At 46.0% G+C, this 20,849-nt stretch overlaps 1 protein-coding gene across 1 annotated transcript in view; it reads right to left on the bottom strand.

Moving 5' to 3' along the window:
• ZFHX4 (zinc finger homeobox 4) overlaps positions 1-20,849 on the bottom strand; it is a 184,401-nt gene that overhangs the window by 5,347 nt on the left and 158,205 nt on the right. Inside the window, 5 exon segments of the mRNA XM_054708389.1 lie at positions 9,603-12,854; positions 12,857-15,025; positions 15,529-15,646; positions 16,613-16,813; positions 17,030-17,163. Of these exon segments, the coding sequence (XP_054564364.1) occupies positions 9,603-12,854; positions 12,857-15,025; positions 15,529-15,646; positions 16,613-16,813; positions 17,030-17,163 (5,874 nt within the window).

Raw genomic sequence — 20,849 nt, 5'->3', positions numbered from 1 at the left:
ACAGGATGGAAAGCCCCAGGTGCCTAGCAAGGACAACCAATTATTGGGTGGGACCTTGACTTTTCCTTCCCTGGCATATCGCGGTTTGGACCCCCTGACCTTTCCTCCCGAGAGGTAACATCTAGGCCTCAGTTGTATTTCAGCTCCAGGCCCAGATAAGCAGCAGGACCAGCTGCACTGAGTAATGACCCCCTGCCCTAGTGCCGGCCAGTCCATCAGTGGAGACCAAAACTCTGAATGGACGCACCTGGAAAGCTACTGAATAGGCCAGTGGTCGGCAAACTCATTAGTCAACAGAGCCAAATATCAACAGTACAACGACTGAAATTTCTTTGGAGAGCCCAATTTTTTAAACTTAAGCTTCTTCTAACGCCACTTCTTCAAAATAGACTCGCCCAGGCCATGGTATTTTGTGGAAGAGCCACACTCAAGGGGCCAAAGAGCCACATGTGGCTTGCGAGCCGCAGTTTGCCGACCACGGGAATAGGCTGAGATCTTTCCCTGGAACCTCCCCTCTACTCTCTGCCCTTAAAACCCTGGGATGGAGGATCCAGTGCGCTCTCCCTCCAGGATGGGTGCTGGTTCATTATTGATCAACGGAAGGCTCACCACTGAATGATCAGAACAAGGACTGTGCTGGAGGCCTAATGGGAGAATGAATCAGACAGAAGGTGAGTGGAGTTTAAATTATTGGTGCATAGCTGTAGAGAGAATGATCAGAGATTTAAGACCATCATCTTCTGACTATTGGTCAACATCTTACCTCCATGCTAAATGAAGCATTTGGGTGCTTAAAAAAAAAAAAATGTTTTGAAGTGACACAAAAACTGCCTGTTTCTATTTCTGTAGCTAGAAAAAAACTTTAGTGTCTTCATTGGTCTTTACCCAGCTCAGAAAGCTTTTCTTAGGCTTGGCTTACAATTCAAGGTGCTCTAAGTCCTCAAAGATCACCCTCACTGTTATCAGATTCCTGTCAATTAGCTTGGCTTTCTACCAGCTGCTCTTCTTTGTAACCTACCAAACCCAACTCATCCCTGACCTGCTCTGAAGTAAGTCCTGTAGTTGTTTCAGTGGTGAGGACAGATGCTAAAAATCTTGTTTAAGAAAATGTTTTACTAGAGCGATAGCATAAAAAAATAAAGAGAAAAAAAGAAAACAAATCCTTGAAAGTAACATTGTGTTTTGGGGAGAAACTGATAACAGTATCTATGATTTACAGAAAAATGGCCTGCACCATTGAAATAAATTTAAAATGACTTAAGTTTTGCAGGGTATGGTAAAAATGAATGAGTAAATTTCCTGGTCTTTAATACATCCAATTTAGTATGATAAACTTCTTGATTCTGGGGACTCAGACAAAATTGTGACATAATGGAATTGCTTTTGGGGGCCCAAACCCTCAACTCCCTTGCTTTTACTCCTACACCACTATGCCTGGTATCTTCTACTTGCCTCTGCATAAAATGTTATTTTCAAGAAAAAAAACCAAAAATATGAATACATCTATTTCTGAAAAGGCTTCATATATACTAGTACTAGATTGAGGTTTCTTCCCACTATGATATTCTGTGCTATTTTACATTTCACAGACGATAATGCATTTAGACAAAGAAATTATTATCTAATTACAGACTTTCAGGCATGAGTGATTCCAGGTGGAAGAAGCTTTACTAAGGACAACAGAGGCTTCCTTGCATGTTAGAATGACACCATGTTGGTAGCCAGCTTCTTCGCCTCCTCATAAAGCCAACCTTACCTCTAAGGCTAGTACAATGAGACTTCAACTAAGTAATTGAATCCCTTTCCCCCCGTGTTTTTCCCCATAAATCTAACGAAATTGTTGGCTTACTCATCTCTGTGTCATGAGAATTTAAGAAAAATTTTAAGGAACTAAGAGACTTAAAAAAACAGCAATGGTTGTTGAGTAGGCTTTCCGATCAGACAGGGTCTACAGGTTCCTATCAAGAAGTCATACAATGAAGTAAAGGTCATGCAATCGTCTTCTAAAATCCCAACTACTGTAGTCCAAAACTATTAGGGATTTCTAGGAATTCGACATCTCGAGGACTAAGCAGAGTTAAATAATCAGCTGAAAATTTTAGGAAAGAGATACAGATTCAGGATACTGAACCATCTACATCGGGCCGACTAGTAAAAGCCATAAGCTTGTAAAAATTTGCAGTCAAAAGGTCAGTAGCCAACAGATATAGGAGAACCAGAAACAGAAGAGAAAAACTGAACAGTGATCACAATGTGGAATCGGATGCATTCTTTCCCGTTCCCTAACTCCTACTAAGAGCCTCAAGTTTACCTACAGGTAATCAAACTACCATAATTTTGTTTGGTTTCCCCCCAAAGTAATGTTTTTGGAAGAAAATGCCTGTCTCACAATGAACTTAGATGTGGTTCCTTTTCCCCGTGATTCTTTGATCTAGGTATCCTAGAGAGAAAATTTATTTTGGAGGTGAAAATAAAAGTAATTATATACTCAGGGCCACAGAAAATTGTGATAAAATTACTAAAGACTTACTCTTATCTAGATTTACCACAACTGTGCTAGTAAATTACACTGAAGTATGAGAAAAATGCACAAGGCATGTTCTGAAGTCCCATTTAAGGAAATTGGGTTGGGCAGTATTTCCAAACACTAATGGAACATATAAAAATCAGACACTGCTTAAAACGATAAAGTAAATATGTTAAAAATAGAAAATCAAGTCTCTATTCATCTTGAGTTCCCCCCCCCCTCAAAAGGAAGCTAACATACTCAAGGATAAAATGTCAATTTAAACTTTTCTAATTTTTTCCAGGCGTACAGGCTTGTGATATTTTTCACCACTCACCCTTCTTGCACATGATCGTGATAGAAAAAGACAAATGTGGAAAATTTTTTAAGCAGAAAATAATTCCTTTTCTTTAAAAGCGAAGGCACACGTGATGTGCATTACCCTGGAAAGAGCCGCCTTCGTGATCTTGAAAGACTAAATAATGTGACAATTTCTTGGAAGTGAGGCAAGGAAGTTTTGTGAGCATCAAAGCTGGTAAACAGCACTTCTGCCCCCAAAAAAGAATAAAAAATATGTTTAAACCAGGACACTTAGAGGTTGGTAAATACTAAAACAACAAGTCCATGGCAACGAATGTACACCCTCACAGGTGTAGCCTTTGGAATCAGACTTACTGCTTTACGGAACCGCTCATACTTAATGGAGTCCCTTTTTAGTGATTTCCTTAGGGTCAAACCTTCAAACTTACCTCCAAAGGGATAGAGTATTTTAAAATGGAGATTTTTGCATAACTAAAATCCCATTAAAATGGGCCCAAGATGAACAGGGCATATTCTCAAAGTTTAGTCATGTAGGTAAATTATTGTGAGAAATACAGAAACATTCTACTTATGAAGTAATTTTCTCCTTTTGACTTCACCTTGCTGGTATGTCTATTTCTCCCATAAAGCAAAGGAGGTATTTGAGTGATGAGAAAGAATACAATAGGAAGATGGAGAAGCATAGCTCCCCTTGCGAGATGCCTAAAATATTCAGCTTTACCCACCACAGGTCAGCTAACCCAGTGGTCGGCAAACCGTGGCTCGCGAGCCACATGCGGCTCCCGAGCTGCAGTTTGCCGCTCTGTTGACTAATGAGTTTTCCAACCACTGTCATATACTACCCTTTACCTCTTTGCACACAATATGTCACAATTGCCTAATCCTCATAGCTTCCAACTACACGGTAACAATTAGTCTAGTCCAGTGGTTGGCAAACTCATTAGTCAACAGAGCGGCAAACTGCGGCTCGTGAGCCGCGGTTTGCTGACCACTGAGCTAACCTAAACATAAGTGAACAGGGAAGGATGGGAACTCAGGCTCTCAGATGAGGTCCTGCTGGTAATCTGCTGTGCTAAGTTGAAAATCTATCAAAATAAAAATTAAAAAAAACGAATTCATGAGAAATTGCAGTAGGTATGTTCACACACACACCCTTTTTATAACACTCTCCAATCTGTTTGGGTCCAGGATTTAATGAAGCAGCAGGTACACCTACACCTAGCGCTGAGGTCCTCGGTGTCCGATGCATAAGGATACTGCTCACGACAGAGGCCCTGCCTGCACACCCTCCCACAGCTCGGGTAGGTATGGACAGGGCCCACGTGTCAGGGGCGGAGGCCCCCTGCATTTATGCTGAGCTGAATGAGGAGAAAGGTTAGGGTATATGTCATACACATCTCTCTCTCCCCTGATCACTTTCTGTCAGACAGGACTGTCCGCCAAGGACCGATTGTCCAAGCCAAGGCCTCTGATCCCGTGGAGAGGAAAGCAAGATGCTGTGACCACTATTTAGAGGGGCGACTGCACAGGCATCGATGACCACAGACACCTGGAGTGTTCTTAGTGCCTGTGAAGTACCAGATGTTCCTCTATTTTACCCAATATTTTATTTAACCTTTTAAATTTTACATTACTGTTTAGTTTTTCACATTATACTTTATGTGGGAAAAGTCTTTTATATAACCGATCACAAGCGTTTTTCCACATAAAACATTTTTCTAGGTGTCAATTAATAATCACAGTGACATATGAAGTAAGAGGAACAGAAACTGATAGTCATATGCAAAAATAGCCATTGCATTATTCTCATAAGCAAGTCTGACAATTAAAATGTACAAACAAAACACGTAGTTGTAGCTGATATTTAAGGCCCAACGTCTAATGGGAGGGGGAGTACACGGTGACAGTTCAAGGACGGGGCAATGTTCTCTCTGTGTACAGACCCTTCCTGCTTCCACAGGTCACTCAGGACAGGGAGCCAGGTGAGCTGGCCGCAGCCAGTAGGCCACGTGGTGCCACTGTTCCACGTTTCCAAAGGTAAAAGTTAAAATAGGAATATCTCCTAAGATCATATGGCATGTTTTGTTTTTATAAGAAAAGATGAGGACGGCTTCATGGGGGAGTTTTACTAAAGAAGAACTAACACCTATCCTCCTGAAACTATTTTTTTAAAAAAAATCCAAGAGGAAGGAACACTTCCAATCTCTTAATGAGGCCAGCATTATCCTAATTCCAAAACCAGGTAGACATTCCAAAGAAAGAGAACTATAGGCCAATATCCCTAATAAACATAGATGCTAAAATCCTCAACAAAATATTAGCAAATCAGATCCAACAATATATTAAAGAGATCATACACCATGACCAAGTGGGATTTATCCCGGGGATGCAAGGCTGGTACAATATTCGCAAATCAGTAAATGTGATACATCAAATAAATTGAAAAACAAAAATCACATGATCATGTTAACAGACGCAGAAAAAGCATTCAAAAAATCCAACACCCATTTTTGATAAAAACTCTCGGCAAAGTGGAATGGAGGGATCATACCTCAACATAATAAAGGCCATATATGATAAACCTACAGCAAACATCATACTCAATGGACAAAAACTAAAATCATGTCCCCTAAGAACAGGAAAAGGACAGGGATGTTCACTTTCACCACTCCTGTTCGCCACAGTACTGGCAGTCCTACCCACAGCGATCAGACAAGAAGAAAACATAAAAGGTATCCAAATTGGAAAGAAGGAAGTAACACTCATTATTCGCAGATGACATGATATTGTACATAGAAAATCCTAGCCACAAAAAAACTACTAGATTTTTTAATAAAGGAATTCGGCAATGTAGCAGGATACAAAATTAACACCCAGAAATAGATGGCATTTTTATACATTAATAATGAATTCTCAGAAACAGAAACTAAACAATCTCATTTACCATAGCAACAAAAAAATTAAGATACCTAGGAATAAACTTAACCAAGGAGGTAAAAGACTTTTACTTGGAAAACAATAGGACGTTGTAAAAAGAGAGGAAGATATAAGTAAGTCTTCCTGGATTGGTAGAATTAACATTAAAACATCCATACTACCCATAGCAATCTACAGACTCAATGCAAACCCTATTAAAATACCAATGGCATATTTCACAGATCTAGAATATTCCAAAAATTTATATGGAACCAAAAAAGACCCCCCGAATAGCCGCAGCAATCTTAAGAAGAACAAAGTTGGAGGGATCACAATACCAGATATCAAATTATACTACAAAGCCATTATAATCAAAACAGCCTGGTACTGGCACAAGAGCAGACATATAGATCAATAGAACTGAACAGAGACCCCAGAAATCAACCCAAACCATTATGCTCAATGAATATTTGACAAAGGAGGCAAGAGCATACAATGGGGTCAATACAGTCTCTTCAATAAATTGGACAGATACATGCAAAAAAATGAAGCTAGACCACCAACTTACACCATAAACAAAAATAAACCCAAAATGGATAAAAGACTTAAATGTAAAAAGTGAAACTTTATCCTAGAAGAAATCATAGGCAGCAAAACCTCAGGCATCTCTCATAGCAATGTTTGCAGATACATCGCCTAAGGCAGTGGTTGGCAAACTCATTAGTCAACAGAGCCAAATATCAACCAGTACAACGATTGAAATTTATTTTGAGAGCCAAATTATTTAAACTTAAACTATATAGGTAGGTACATTGTTATTAATTTAATTAGGGTACGTGGTATTTTGTGTAAGAGCCACACTCAAGGGGCCAAAGAGCCGCATGTGGCTCGCAAGCCGCAGTTTGCCAACCACTGTCCTAGGGCAAAGGAAACTAAGGAGAAAACAAATGGGACTACATTAAAGTAAAAGGCTTTTGCACAGCAAAAGAAACCAACAAAATGAAAAGGGAGCCCACTGTGTGGGAGAACTACACTGAGTGGCCAGATTATTATGATCTCTGAACACATAATAATCTGGCTACTCAGTGTATATCCTATATAATAAAAAGGCTAATATGCAAATTGTCCCCTCGACCAGGAGTTCAACCAGCAGGCAGGCCAGCCAACAGCCCATGTCCCCTCCCCCTGGCCAGGCTGGCCGGACCCCACCCATGCACGAATTCATGCACCAGGCCTCTAATACACACACACACACACACACACTGAGTGACCAGATTATTTTCCGTTCAGAGATCATAATAATCTGGCCACTCAGTGTATTTGGCAATGATACATCTGATAAAGGGTTAATATCCAAACTAGGAACTCACACAACTTAACCAAAGGAAAACAAGCCAATTGAAAAATGGGCAAAGGACTTAAATAGACTCTTCTCCAAAGTGGACATACAGATGTCCAAGAGACATATGAAAAAAATGCTGAAAATCACTGGTCATCCGAGACATGTAAATTAAAGTGACAATGGGGTATCACCTCACATCTGTCAGAATGGTTACCATCAACAAATGACAAGTGCTGGCAATGATGTGGAGACAAGGGAACCCTCATACACTGCTGGTGGGAATGCAGACTGGTGCAGCCACTGTGGAAAGCAGTATGGAATTTCCTCAAAAAATTAGATATGAAAACACAAATCAGAAAAAAATGTATTCATCCCTATGTTCATAGAAGCACAATTTACAATAGCTAAGATATGGAAACAGCCCAAGTGTCCATCAGCAATTGAGTGGATAGAAAAGCTGTGGTACATTTACACCGTGGAATACTATGCAGCAGTAAAAAAGAAGGATCTCTTACCCTTTGAGACAGCATGGAGGGATCTGGAGAGCATTATGCTAAGTGAAATAAGCCAGTCAGAGAAAGACAAGTATCACATGATCTCACTCATATGTAGAATCTCATGAGCAAAATAAACTGTTGAACAAAATAGATCCAGAGACATAGAAGCATGGAACAGACTGTCGAACCTCAGAGGGAATGCAGGGGAGGATGGGTGGGTGGGAGGAGATCAACCAAAGACCTTGTATGCATATATGCATACCCCATGGACACAGACAATAGGGTGGTAGAGGCCTGGGGCAGGGGAGGGGAGGGAGGGCTATAAGGGGTCAATGGGAGAAAAATAAGGGAACATATGTAATACTTTCAACAATAAAGATTTAATTTAAAAAAAAGGATGAGATTGAAAAGTTTGACATTTATGTAAAAGTTCAATTTGTGTAAATAAAAAAGCTATCCAATGTGTTTTTTCTAGAAATATGTAATTCTAGAAAAGTCTATAATGTCAAAATCCCCTTTCAAAAAGAAAAAAAAATATCACTGTTAATTTGAAAAATAAAACTTACGTTAAAGAAGAAATTATGAGAACCATTTTTTCTATTTTGCATAATATATAACTTTTATATAGCATATAAAACATTTAACATTTGTTATATGTTTGGCTATGGCCTTGCCTAGCTCACTGTATTCAACTGTTTTAACCTAATAGAACCGCGTACCTTTACTCATTCATGAAATGTTCTGAACCTGCACAAATTACATTACTCTTAATGAGCACCGAATTGGATTCATCTTCTGGGGTTGCCTCAGAAAGCTTTATAATTTTGTTTGACTTAATTATATGGCTGGGGTGGAGCGAGGGGTAGGAGGGCATGGAGTAATATTAATATACCTCTAAGGCTGCACATTAATTTAAATAATAAGCAACAATGGCTGCTACAAAAATCAAAATCTTACTGTCCAAAATCTTTACAATCAAATTAAAAATTGTCCCAGAAGTCATATTGTTAGTAGTGAAACTAAATATAAGCTTTATTGACTGGTAGGTGTACTGTGGGTGAATTCCTGTGGCTAGAGGCCCTTAACTTTTGAACTTCCAGGCATGTGAGTGGGAGAAAACAAAAAACAAATAAAAAAGCCTCCCTTGGAAAGAACATAAATTAAGATACCAATAAATGTATTCGTTAATGCTTCACTTTCTTAGTATGTTCACCAAACAATATGCCACATGTTTGTGCTTAAATGCCATTTGAAGCCGAAACCGGTTTGGCTCAGTGGATAGAGCGTCGGCCTGCGGACTCAAGGGTCCCAGGTTCGATTCCGGTCAAGGGCATGTACCTTGGTTGCGGGCACATCCCCAGTAGGGAGGTGTGCAAGAGGCAGCTGATCGATGTTTCTCTCTCATCGATGTTTCTAACTCTCTATCCCTCTCCTCTTCCTCTCTGTAAAAAATCAATAAAATATATTTTTTTAAAAAATGCCATTTGAAAACAATATTGAAATGATTCTATAAAAGGAACGTTTCTAAGACATAAAGATGTAATGATATAGCCAAAACCGGTTTGGCTCAATGGATAGAGCGTCGGCCTTCGGACTGCAAGGTCCCGGGTTCGATTCCGGTCAAGGGCATGTACCTTGGTTGCGGGCACATCCCCGGTAGGGGGTGTGCAGGAGGCAGCTGATCGATGTTTCTCTCTCATCGATGTTTCTAACTGTCTATCCCTCTCCCTTCCTCTCTGTAAAAAAATCAATAAAATATATTAAAAAAAAAAAAGATGTAATGATATAAATAATGAATAGATTTCTAAGACTAGCTGTGACCTAGCTAGTCTTTATTTTTTCTGCGTAAGTTCAGGTACACTTGCTTCCTGGTTGTTAATTTTCGCCAATTTCGAAATATCTATTTGAAACTATCCAATGGCTTCACTCGCTGAAATGAAGCGATTCAGGTGTGCCCTGTTCGTAGTTACATGGGATCAGCTGCCTCACATCACTAGTGGATTAGATTGAAGCGACTTACTGTTTGAATTCTGTGGGTACCCGGGCAAGGAGGACGGGCCGTTCATTCCAGGGAGGAGGACGGGAGGAAGCGCAGGGAGTCCCGGGTAGGCTGCGGGGAGGCTGATGCCGTGGAGAGGGCCGCTGTCCACCATGCTCGGCTGCTGCACCGCCAAGCCCAGCACATCCGAAGCTTTCTTGATCCGGTCAAGCTCTTGCTGGGCCATCAGCTGCCGAACGGTGGTGGGAGCCAAGTAATCCTTCTCCCGATCCAGCTGGCTCCCGACGGTCTCCCTCACTTTCGCGATGTGCTGTTTGGAGAAGATGTGATCTCGGACGGACAGGCGGGCGGAATACTTGACCCCGCACAGGGTGCACTCCGGCTTGGAGCCCTCGCTTCCGCCCTGACTGATCATGAAAGGCTTCCCGATGTTGATTTTAAATTTCTTCTCCTTGGCCCTGGCGTTCTGGAACCACACCTGCACCACGCGCTTGGGCAGGCCGATCTCGCCGCCCAGCATCTCGCACTCCTGCATGGTGGGCGTGCGGTAGTCCCCGAAGCACGCCTTGAGGACCTTGAGCTGCAGGTTGCTCATCTGAGTTCTGAAACGCTTGTGACCCGGCCGGTCGCTACTTTTGGACTTGAAAGGGTTGCCGGACCCAAAGGGATTTGGGGAGCTCGGGTCGGCGATGCTGGACGTCTCGCTGCGGTCGGCGTTGTCGTCGGGGTCATCGGTGATGTAAAAGCTTTGGTCGTGGTCACCGCCGTCTTTGTCGTTGAAATGCATGGAGGGGCTGGTGAGCGAGAAGAGGAATTTCTCCTCGCAGACCTCGGCGGTGGGCGTGGTGGCTGCTTTGGGCAAAGCGTCAAGAGCTTTGGGCTCTCTGGGCGACGGAGCCGGCTTCCCGTCTGCAGAGCCGCCCCCCAGGGCGCACTCCACCTCGGCGTTGCCCTCGTCGCCCGTGGTGGCGTCGCTGATGGCGGTGTTGACGGATGAGGTCTCATCGAAGTCGGGCTTACCCGGGTCGTACCCGGCCTCGGCGGGAGGGGCCCCCAGGGCCTCCACGTCCTCGGGGCACTCCGCTTTGAAGGAGGACGGGCTGAGCAGGTGCTTGGGAGACAGCTCCGCCGTCTTGCTCACGGGCGTGGACCCCGTGGACGCCAGCTCGTGCTCGCTCGACAGGTCGATTTTCGTGAGCGGCAGGGACGGGTAATCAAAGTAGATGTATTTCTGCGGGCTCTCCCCGCCGTCTTCGGCGGCGATCAAAGGGCTGGGGGGCAAGCTGTACCCGGCCTGCTTGCCCTCGTTCCAGTGCCGAGAGCGGACGTGGCTCTCCAGGGCCGACTTGGCCTTGAACAGGGCGCGGCAGAAGGGACAGCGCTTGTGGGACTGGGCCGGCCCCACGGCCCGGAACTGGCCTTTCCGCTCCCGGGCGCGCGTGTTCTGGAACCAGACTTGCACGACCCGCTTTTTCAGGCCCACCTCCCGGGCGATGTGGTCCAGCATCTTGCGCGTGGGGTTGGAGTCCAGCAGGTACTTCTCGTAGAGGATTTCCAGCTGCTCGGGGGTGATGGTGGTGCGCAGGCGCTTGTCGCGGTGCTGGTCCTCGCCGCTGTGGCCTCCCTCCTTCTCGCTGCCGTTGTTGGGGTCCTCCTTGTCCTCCAGCTTCCGCTTCAGCGAGGCCGCCACGGCCACGGCGGCGGGGGCCGCGGGGTGGGAGGCACCCGCCTGCGGGGCCATCTGGGCCAGAGAACCACTCAGCAGCTGCCCGGTCATCAGCGGGTTGTTGGGGTCGAAGATCATGTAGGGCATGTCCAGCGGCCTCTCCAGGAAGGGGGAGTGGAGGAACTGGTTCTGAGCAGCGAGGAAATGCACGTGCTGGTGCTCCTGCCAGAGCTCCGGGCTGGGGAAGGCCACGGCGCACTGGTCGCACTGGTACTGCAGGAGCTGCGGAGGTAGGCTGTTCTGCAGGGGCGGCAGGGCCAGCTGCAGGGGGCTGGACGGGACCGGGGTCTGCGAGGCCGAGGGGGGTCTTCCCATCAGCGGGGGTGGCTTGGGGGGCTGGGGCGGGGCGGCCGAGGAGGCCTGCGGTGGGTCCGAGGAGGAGGAGGAGGAGGAGGAGGAGGAGGAGGTGGACGCGGAGGGTGGGGCCGGCTTGGCACCTTGAGCAGGGGGAGAGGGGTCGCTCTGCTTTGGCTTCTCGGTGGGATATTCAGGTCTGGGGGAGGTCTTCTCGGGCTCAGGTTTGGGCGACGGAACCAGCGGGGTGCTGGTCCCGGAGCCAGAGCCGGCCGCCGGGGGGGCCGGGGCGTTTCTGGCCGCGTCCGTCGGGCCGGCGGCCGAGCAGTGCTTGTACACCACCTGGTCGGTGGCGTCCATGGAGTCCTCGGTTTGGCTCTCGTCCTGCGCGTCGTCGTCCTCGTCCTTGTAGCACTGCTTCTTCTGGTGCGTGATCAGGTCGAAGATGCGCGGGAACACCACGCAGCACTTCTTGCACTGGTACTGCAGGCTGCTGGTGCGGACGTAGCGCTCGTTGGTCAGCTCGCGCTTCTCCGCGTCCTTGGCTTCCGCTTGGTTCTCGTAGCTCTTGCGCGCCTTCTGCCGCGCGTTCTGGAACCACACCACGATGACGCGGGTGGGGAGGTTGAGGACCGTGGACAGCTGCTCGATCTCGTCGTCTTTGGGGTAAGCGTTGGTGTCAAAGAAGTCCTGCAGGACCCGGAGCTGGTAGTCGGTGAACCTGGTGCGCGAGGACCGCTTGCTGAAAGACGCGTCCGCCTTGTACGGCTCCAGCGGGGCGGGCTGCGGGTCCAGGCGCAGGTCCTCCAGCGCCGTGAGGGGCGGGTTGCTGAAGTTGTAGGGCGAGTCCTTGTTCCTCTGCCGCTCCTTGAAGAGCGTGTTGCGGAACCAGTGCTTGATCACCTTCTGCGAGAGGCCCGACTTCTCCGCCATCTCCTGGATCTGCTCCTCGCCCGGGGAGTTGTTGATGTCGAAGTACGCCCTCAGGACCTTGAGCTGGTCGTCCGTGATGCGGGTCCGCGGGCGCTTGAACTGGGAGTGGCGCAGGAAGCTGGGGTCGAGGCCGAGCTGCTGCTGGCACAGCTGGGTGAGGTCGGCGGACAGCGCGTCCATCTGGGGCAGCTGCAGGGCCAGCTGCGGGGGGAGCGCCGGGTGCTGCACGGGCTGCATCATGATGGAGGGGAAGAGCGGGAGGTCCAGGGACACGGGCAGCTGGACCTGCGGGGGCGCCGAGGGAGGCGGCGGCGGGGGGGCGGCGGCGGGGGCGGAGGGGGCGGCGGGGGCGGCGGCGGGGTGGGGGGCGGAGCCTGCAGGGGGGCAGACACCGAGCTTGGCATCTTCACCGGCCCCAGGGGGGACGGCTGAGGGGGCGCTGGGGGCAGCGGGGGAGGAGGAGGGGGCGGCGGAGGGGGCGTCTCCGGCGAAGGTGGCGAGATCGGGTAAAGCTTGTCATAGGCCTCCCGGTACTGGCGAGCAAACCTTTCGAGGGCTCCGTAGGGGAAAAACTGCCCGTGCACGTGCTCCTGGTGGCTCTTCAAGATGAGGACGTTGGAGAAGAGCTTCCCACACGTGCCGCACTCCAGCTTCTCCGAGCCGTCCCCGTCCCCGGCCCGGCCCTTCTTCTGCACCTTCTGCCGGTTCTCGTTGTACTGGATGACCAGCTCGAACCCGAAGTTCTCCAGCAGGGCCTTGGCCGCATTCCCTCTGGCCCCGGAGGCGATCCTCGGGGGCGGGATGGACGGTTCCAGGGACTTGGGCTTCTTGGCGTCTTTGCCTTCTTTGAGTCCTTCCCCTTCCCCTGGAAATTCTTGCTTTGGTTTGTCTTGCTTCTCCGCGCTCTCTTCGGCCTCCTTGTAAGAGGGTCCATCCTTCCCGGCCGGGCCCTCGGCCCCCGCCAGGCCGGCCGCGTCTGGTTTCAGGAGCTTGCCGGCTGGCGGCTGCGGCGGCTGCTGCGGGGGCGGCTTCTGGGACGGCAGCGGGGGCTGCGGGGCCTGGTACTGCTGTGCCTGCTGCTGGAGGAGCTGCAGCTGGGTCTGGCCGACGTGATGCTGGGTCTGAATCTGCTGCTTCAGGTCTTCGAGCAAGGATCCGGCCATGCCCGCCATGCCGGGCATCCCAAACGCGGCAGAGCCCGGCAGGCCCAGCTCGGGCCCCAGGCTGAACTCCGTGCCCGGGATGTAGAAAGGGAAGAGAAACTGGGGCTGCTGGAACTGGAGCAGAGCCTCGGGGGTCATGGGGAAGTGCGGCAGGAAGGCCGGGTTGAGGAACTGGGGCTGGAAGAAGGCGGCCTGCTGCTGCAGCTCGTGCTGGAGCTGCATCTGGATCTGTGCTGGTGACTGCGGCGGGTGGTGCGGCGGCTGCGCGGAGAGGAGTTCCGGGGCCGGCTTTTTACTTAATTCTTTGGCATCTAAGTGGGTATCTTTGCTGCTGACCGAGGCTAAGCTCATGGCCTCCAACAGCCCTTGGCCGGGGCCGCCCACGCTGGCCGCGAGGCCGGGGCCGCCGGGCTCCAGCTTGGCGGCCCTGGCCTTGGTCTGGTGGAGCACCGACCGCATGTGGATTTCCAAGGTGGAGCTTTGGCTGTAGGCGACGTTGCAGATGCTGCACTTGTAGGGTTTGTTGTCGGCGCCGCCGTGGGTCTCCTGAGGCACGGGGCTGGAGGCCTCCTGCAGCACCTTTTTCAGCTTGTGCAGGTGGGACACGGAATTGTAATGGACCAAGAGGATGTTCTTTTGGGTGAAGGACTCCTTGCACACGGTACATTTATACGGGCGGGAAGGATCGAGGAACTTCTCCATCGTGAAGTTTGGCCCTTTTCTGAAGGGCAAGGTCCGCTTTGGTTCGGAGCCCATGTCATCGGGAATGGAGCTGCTGTCACTCCCTACGGGACTCGCCTTCCCCTCCTGGTCCACCTCGTACTCCCTCTCCATCTCCTGCTCGAGGGCAGGGTCGTCCGGGGCCAGGGCTTCGCTCTCGGCCCACAGCTCGCCGTTCACAGGCAGGGAGGCGTACAGCTGCTGGAGCTCGGCTTCGCTCAGCTCCGGGTGGCCGGCCTCCAGGTGTTTTTTTAAAGCCTGGAATGTGCGGAAGCTCCGCTGGCAGAGGTTGCACATGGTGGCGGCCCGGATCGCGTGGTACTGGGAATGGATCTGAAGCTTCTGCATCGTCTTGAAGGCCAGGCTGCAGTGGTTACAGCGGTACTTGTACACGTGGCGGTCGGACACCGACAGCGGCTGCCGCTTCTGCTGCTCGCTCAGTGGATCTGGCAGGGGGTCGGGGATTTTCACATCCTTGCTGCCGTTTTTGTTCCACTCGGACACGTCCACGGGCTCTTTAGCTGGTTTCTGCTCCTCGCTCTTGATTTCCACGCTGGCCTTGGCATCGTCAAGACCTGCCATACTTTTGTCATCCACTGGACTCTCACCTGTGCGGGAGAAAGCACAAACAGATCGCTTACAGGGAGAAGGGATACATACAGGCTGATAACTATTGTAAAGTAGGAGCCTCTACAGGTTTCTGTTTAATTGATTCCTTAGAGAAATATTTATTGAGCAACTACTATGTTGCAAGCATTGTGAGAGGCACTGCGGATACAAAGGTGAGTATCAAATCACCTCTGACCTCGAGGAATTTCAGGATACAGAAGAAAAGAACTCAAAGGTAATTCTAGTCTGCTACATACAATCAGCCTGACACCGAGGGCCAGGCCTCCGTGTCCAGGAATTAGAGCCAAGAATATTCGTGGTCACTGACACTCGGCCGTGACAGACAGCCAGACACTAAATATGCACTGAAAACTATGGCTCTTGGGATGTATTTTTCCCGGTGCCTTTGTTCTGACTCTTTGATAGTGAAAACCTTCATGCACCACCACAAACGCAAGCCCTGAAGCGTGTTTTCCGCAGACACAGTCACAGGCGGGCATACCCGAATACTTCCCAGAGCCCTCCGCTGTGCCGGCTGCGGGCGTGTCCCGCTCGGGTTTCTCAGAGGCAGCTGCGGGCAGCAGCAAACTGTTTGGCATCATCACATCGGGCACAGGCACCTGTGAAGACCAAAGGGGCTCATGTCAAAGGTACCCCAACGTTCAAAGACGCCACCACATCTGCCGTCGGGCAGCTGCATCTCTCTCAGGTTTTTCCAGCCAAAGCTGCCACTTCGCGGCTCTTACAGGCCACTGCTCGCCCTTCCAATTTCAGATCAACACCATTACGATGCTGTGTTCTTTCTTTCCCTTTTTTTTTTTTTTAAAAATATATTTTATTGATTTTTTTACAGAGAGGAAGAGAGAGGGACAGAGAGTTAGAAACATCGATGAGAGAGAAACATCGATCAGCTGCCTCTTGCACACCCTCCTACTGGGGATGTGCCCGCAACCAAGGTACATGCCCTTGACCGGAATCGAACCTGGGACCCTTGAGTCCGCAGGCCGACGCTCTATCTACTGAGCCAAACCGGTTTCGGCTGTTTTTTTTTAAATATATTTTATTGATTTTTTTACAGAGAGGAAGAGAGAGGGATAGAGAGTTAGAAACATCAATCAGCTGCCTCTTGCACACTCCCTACTGGGGATGTGCCCGCAACCAAGGTACATGCCCTTGACCGGAATCGAACCTGGGACCTTTCAGTCCGCAGGCTGACGCTCTATCCACTGAGCCAAACCGGTTTCGGCTAAAACTGTTTTTGTAGGTCTACTAGTATGTCTTCATCCTGATACTCAAGAAAGTTTGAAACTCGGTGTGTCCATGTGACTCATCTGGTTAACATTATAGATATAAACACGAGACTGTAAAATACATGTTACTGAACAATCTATGCCCGTATCATATTTAGTTCCCTAGCCAAAGAGACAACAGAGGGGCCTTGGACTGCGATTTCTGTAACACGGTCAGGGAGACAGCTTTGCGTCACGAGGAAGAAATACATCGCTACGGACCGTTCAAGTGCAGATTTGGTGTTGCTACCTTTCCAGAGATTACGTCACACGCACGCCAACACGTGGGGTCCTTACCGTCATGAGCAGCTTCTCCACGCAGTCCGGGGAGACGCTGTGCAGGTGCGTCAAGTGCAGCTGCAGGTGCATCTTGTTGCTGAGGACGTCCTGGCAGAGGGGACAGCAGACCACCGGCTGCACCGAGTGCTGCGACAGGACGTGCATCTGGATGCGACTTTGGTCCCTACTGTTGTAGTTACAATAAGGACACTGATAGAACTGGAAGACAGCGAACAGACATGGCGCATGCTGTTGTTAGTCTGAGGGCTTCAGAGTATCAGCAGTAATACCGAGGGCTCATTTGTCACCCATCACAAGGTCTACGTTTCAACAGCATGGAATCGTTGGGGGCTCTGACACTACCGGGAGTAATAATAAGTAAAATTAAAATAAAAAATGGGTTTACGTAGCAAAGGGAGGAAAAAGCGTATTTACCTGTTCGTGACAGAATTTATTGTCCTCTGTAGCTTTTGACCGTTTTGTTGTGACATCTTCTTCCTTTGCCAGCAGGAGCGGCTGGGTCACTCCCGCCACACTGACTTTTAGCTCCTTTTCTGGTGTGATTATTCCTGATTCCACCCCCCAAAAAAACAGAACGCGTCAACTTCGAAAGACCAACAACGTCAAACGTGAAGGATTCTATGTTTTTCATCTAGCGCTGACTCTAAACCCACCGAACCACAAAAGGAACTGGACAAGCACTTATAAATGATGCTAATCTCAAAAGGCAAGACGCACCCTTCTTTGTGTCCACCGACTAAGTGGACTTTATAAATATATTTTAAAATGTACTCCTGTCTCATGTTTAGATAACCCTCGGTGACCTTGAAAGACTCATCAATAACACGTGCTCACTGGCGTCTCAGGCTGCCTTTATCACATGAAAGCAAATCTACTTCCATTCACAAAGGCTAACTTAGAAAATAATTCTTGCTCCTAATGTTTAATTGCCTATCTTTTTTCTAAAATTCTTGATCACGGGAAACATTGCAAAATTCTGAGAAGAGCTACTTATAATTCAGAAACAAAGATAGCATTTTTAAGTGGTGAATCTAAGACTTAAACATTAACTATACATGTCTCCTGCTGTTTTTGTGACTTACTCTTTGCTTTACATGTTTGGCTGCATATATAACATTTGGAGTTCACATCTCAAGAAGATGGCTGTTTTATGAGGTTAATCCAAATATTCGGTGTTAAGGGGGTTTAAAATTTTGCCTAGATAAGCAATGTCACGTATAGGAGCCTCACACACATCAAAGAGAAAGAGTGTGATTCTAATTTCCCAATCTAACAGAAAATTCTTTCCAGCATCAATTTTCCCGATAATCTCCTCTGTGAGGCTGGATATTACAGCGACATTGGGTAGGCATGTCACATACATTTCACGACAAACACAAAACCTCATTTACCAGCCATTCCAATCTCATCATAGCACCGCGTCATCTGACCTTTTTTCTGCTGTTTATTATGAGTATTTCTAATTTTAACTTTCAATTTTCACCATCTTCCAGTCAATTTGCAACTAAATTATTTCCAGGGTGAGGATACTATCACTGGACAACTGGGTGCAAATACATGTTGAAATGCAATGAAGCTAAACCATTGATTGCTATCAGACCCCGCGTGAATATAGAGTCTGGGCGTAATCTGATTGTATGCTGTGCATGAAGATTTATCTTGATTTTTTTTTTTCAATCCACATACGGTTCATATAAATGAACAAATTGCACCTTATTGCAAAATAGCCCAGTTTTAATTTAACAATAAGGTCAAGGATGTTATGGAAACAAAGTAAAGAGGAACTAAAAACTACATTCTTTTTTCAATCCTGGTTAGAGATGATACATGTTTAAACCATATAAACTTTTCAGAAATTTTTAATTTTAAAAGAAATTTAAAAGTAAGCATTTTAAATTTTGGACTCTGAGGACACCAAAATTAAAGTGGACTTTCAATGACAGAATGACAATCATGATAGGTACAGATTTGGTGATGTTTTCAAATAATTATACTGATTTCTAGACTCACAAACATGAGATTTCATTTGAATTGTTACATGTGCCCTATATCTACAGATGCCTTGGAGAAATTTAGGTTCCTTCTAGATATTTGAAAAAATAACTGATCACATTTGTATTTGAATGAACTTAAATTTGAATATAGACTGAAGAACTTCATTATATCGATTTAACACAATCCAAATATTTCATATCCAAAGATATGTCAAAAATAGGAATTTTTATTTCATAATTAATGATGGCATCAAAAATAACTTTTTTAAAAAAGCAGAATATACTTTGTGGTGTTGTATTTAAAGTGCTAAAATATTCAAGAAAATAATATGATAGTGTTTTCAAATAAAATTTAGGGCTTAAAATGTCAGTGTAAAGTGATTGTCATTTACATCAGGAATGTTTATCCCTTGCTTTCTTCTTTGAGACTGGAAGATTTTTTTAAGTCCCCCATTAATGGTTAAGTATATGCTCCTTTAAGAATATAATACTCTCATATTCCCTTATCATTCTTTTGTGCACATGGTAGAATGAGACAACCAAATTATTAGCTTGTCCAGTTCCCTATGCTATCAAAGACTGTCACACACAAATTAAAAGAGAATTTCCATGACTCTTGTTGCTTGCAGACCCTGTGGGGTATCAGCAATAGGAAAAAACCTTCTAGAAACTTTTAAATCTATTTAATGAGCAGCTATGGCTTTATTATCATGAGCATAAATATTCTAATATTGGTCCTGCACAGGATCAAAAAACACTGATTTTAAGCTATGAGAAATTTTACTAAAACTATACTATAAAATTGGGGTACATATTTGGTATAATTAATCCATATTATTTTATGTTTATTAATATTCATTAATGATGTAGTTGCTTTTGAATTTAGTGACATTCGTGCTGCATCAAGAAAATAAAAGTTTTAGGGTCATTTCATAGCTATTGCAATGGCTGTTGCCTATAGTATTCCACCCCATATATAGGTCAACTTCAATATTTTTTGTGTGTAATTAACTTAATTAAACCATGATCTTAGGAAAGCTAGAAACTGTGAAAAGACCATTTAATTTTACATTAGAAAGAAGTTATAAATACAAGTTAGATTCCACCATCCCCAGCTGTATCTAGGCACCCCGGAAATGCATGCCATTGAGAGGAAGAAGCAAGAATGCTGAGCTGGAATAACATATGACAGAAACAGACTCATAAGGATAGGCAGGTCATCCAGGTTATTTGCAAAGTGATGGAAATTACATTTCATGACTGTGTGCTTTTTCTCCTTTTCAAAGGGGTGCGATCTCAGGGACTATGGCCTTCCTGGTAAATTACAAGGACTCAACTTTGAGTTCTCTCTCTGAATTGTTTTATTCTAGAAATATATTAAATAAGGGCCAATTTTAGGAGAGTTTTGATTAAGTTCTGGGATTACTCATAGTTTATGCCTGAAATTTTATTTGAAATAAACCCAGTTTGATACCCTAGAGAAAAATTTTAGGTGATATCATAATTCATTTTGTGTTATTTAAGGACATCACAATATCCTCAAAAAACAATGCCCTTTTAACATCTTTAAACTAAGAAATGAAGTCCAATTACAAGCAAGCACTGCCAAATAGATGAGCCAATGATTATCTGTCAGCTATGTGATTATGTAACTTGCATGAGATAGCAATATAAAAATGACATAATTCCTTTCCATTCAGATGCTGCCTACTTAATAATTTTCAATCCCTAAAATACAGAAGGTTGAAAAATGGTTTATACTCATAATAAATGAGGAAAATCCAGTAACATATATGTACTCAAAGCAAATCTTGAAGAAAAAAACAATAAAACAAAATACTGAGTTATTTTTAAATATTTTATGAATCAATGTATTTGATAATATTTGAATACTATAAAACTTGAATATTAACAGAAGAGGTTATTCAACGCCAAATAATTCCAAATTATAATTACCAGTACAGTATTCTTTCTAATGAGACTGGAATGAAAGGATAATTTTAATTGCAATAATGAAGGTTAATTTCCATCTTTCCTCGTGTTTACTCCCTTATTAAAAAGTGGTCCCCTTAGCCATGGCAGAGACATATTACATTTTCAATGCAAATGTATTAATCTGGATAAACTCTATATTAATTCTTGTACTGCACAGAGCTGTAATTTGGATTATAATTAATCTAAAGTGGCACTAGATTTAAATGACAATATAAATGAGGCATTAGGAGGCTTTTCTATTATGA

The sequence above is a fragment of the Eptesicus fuscus genome, chromosome 19 (assembly GCF_027574615.1).
Source record: "Eptesicus fuscus isolate TK198812 chromosome 19, DD_ASM_mEF_20220401, whole genome shotgun sequence".
In the NCBI taxonomy this organism is placed as follows: Eukaryota; Metazoa; Chordata; class Mammalia; order Chiroptera; family Vespertilionidae; genus Eptesicus; species Eptesicus fuscus.
Note: the sequence above shows the minus strand (reverse complement) of the source record. Positions and strands in the feature narration are given on the sequence as shown.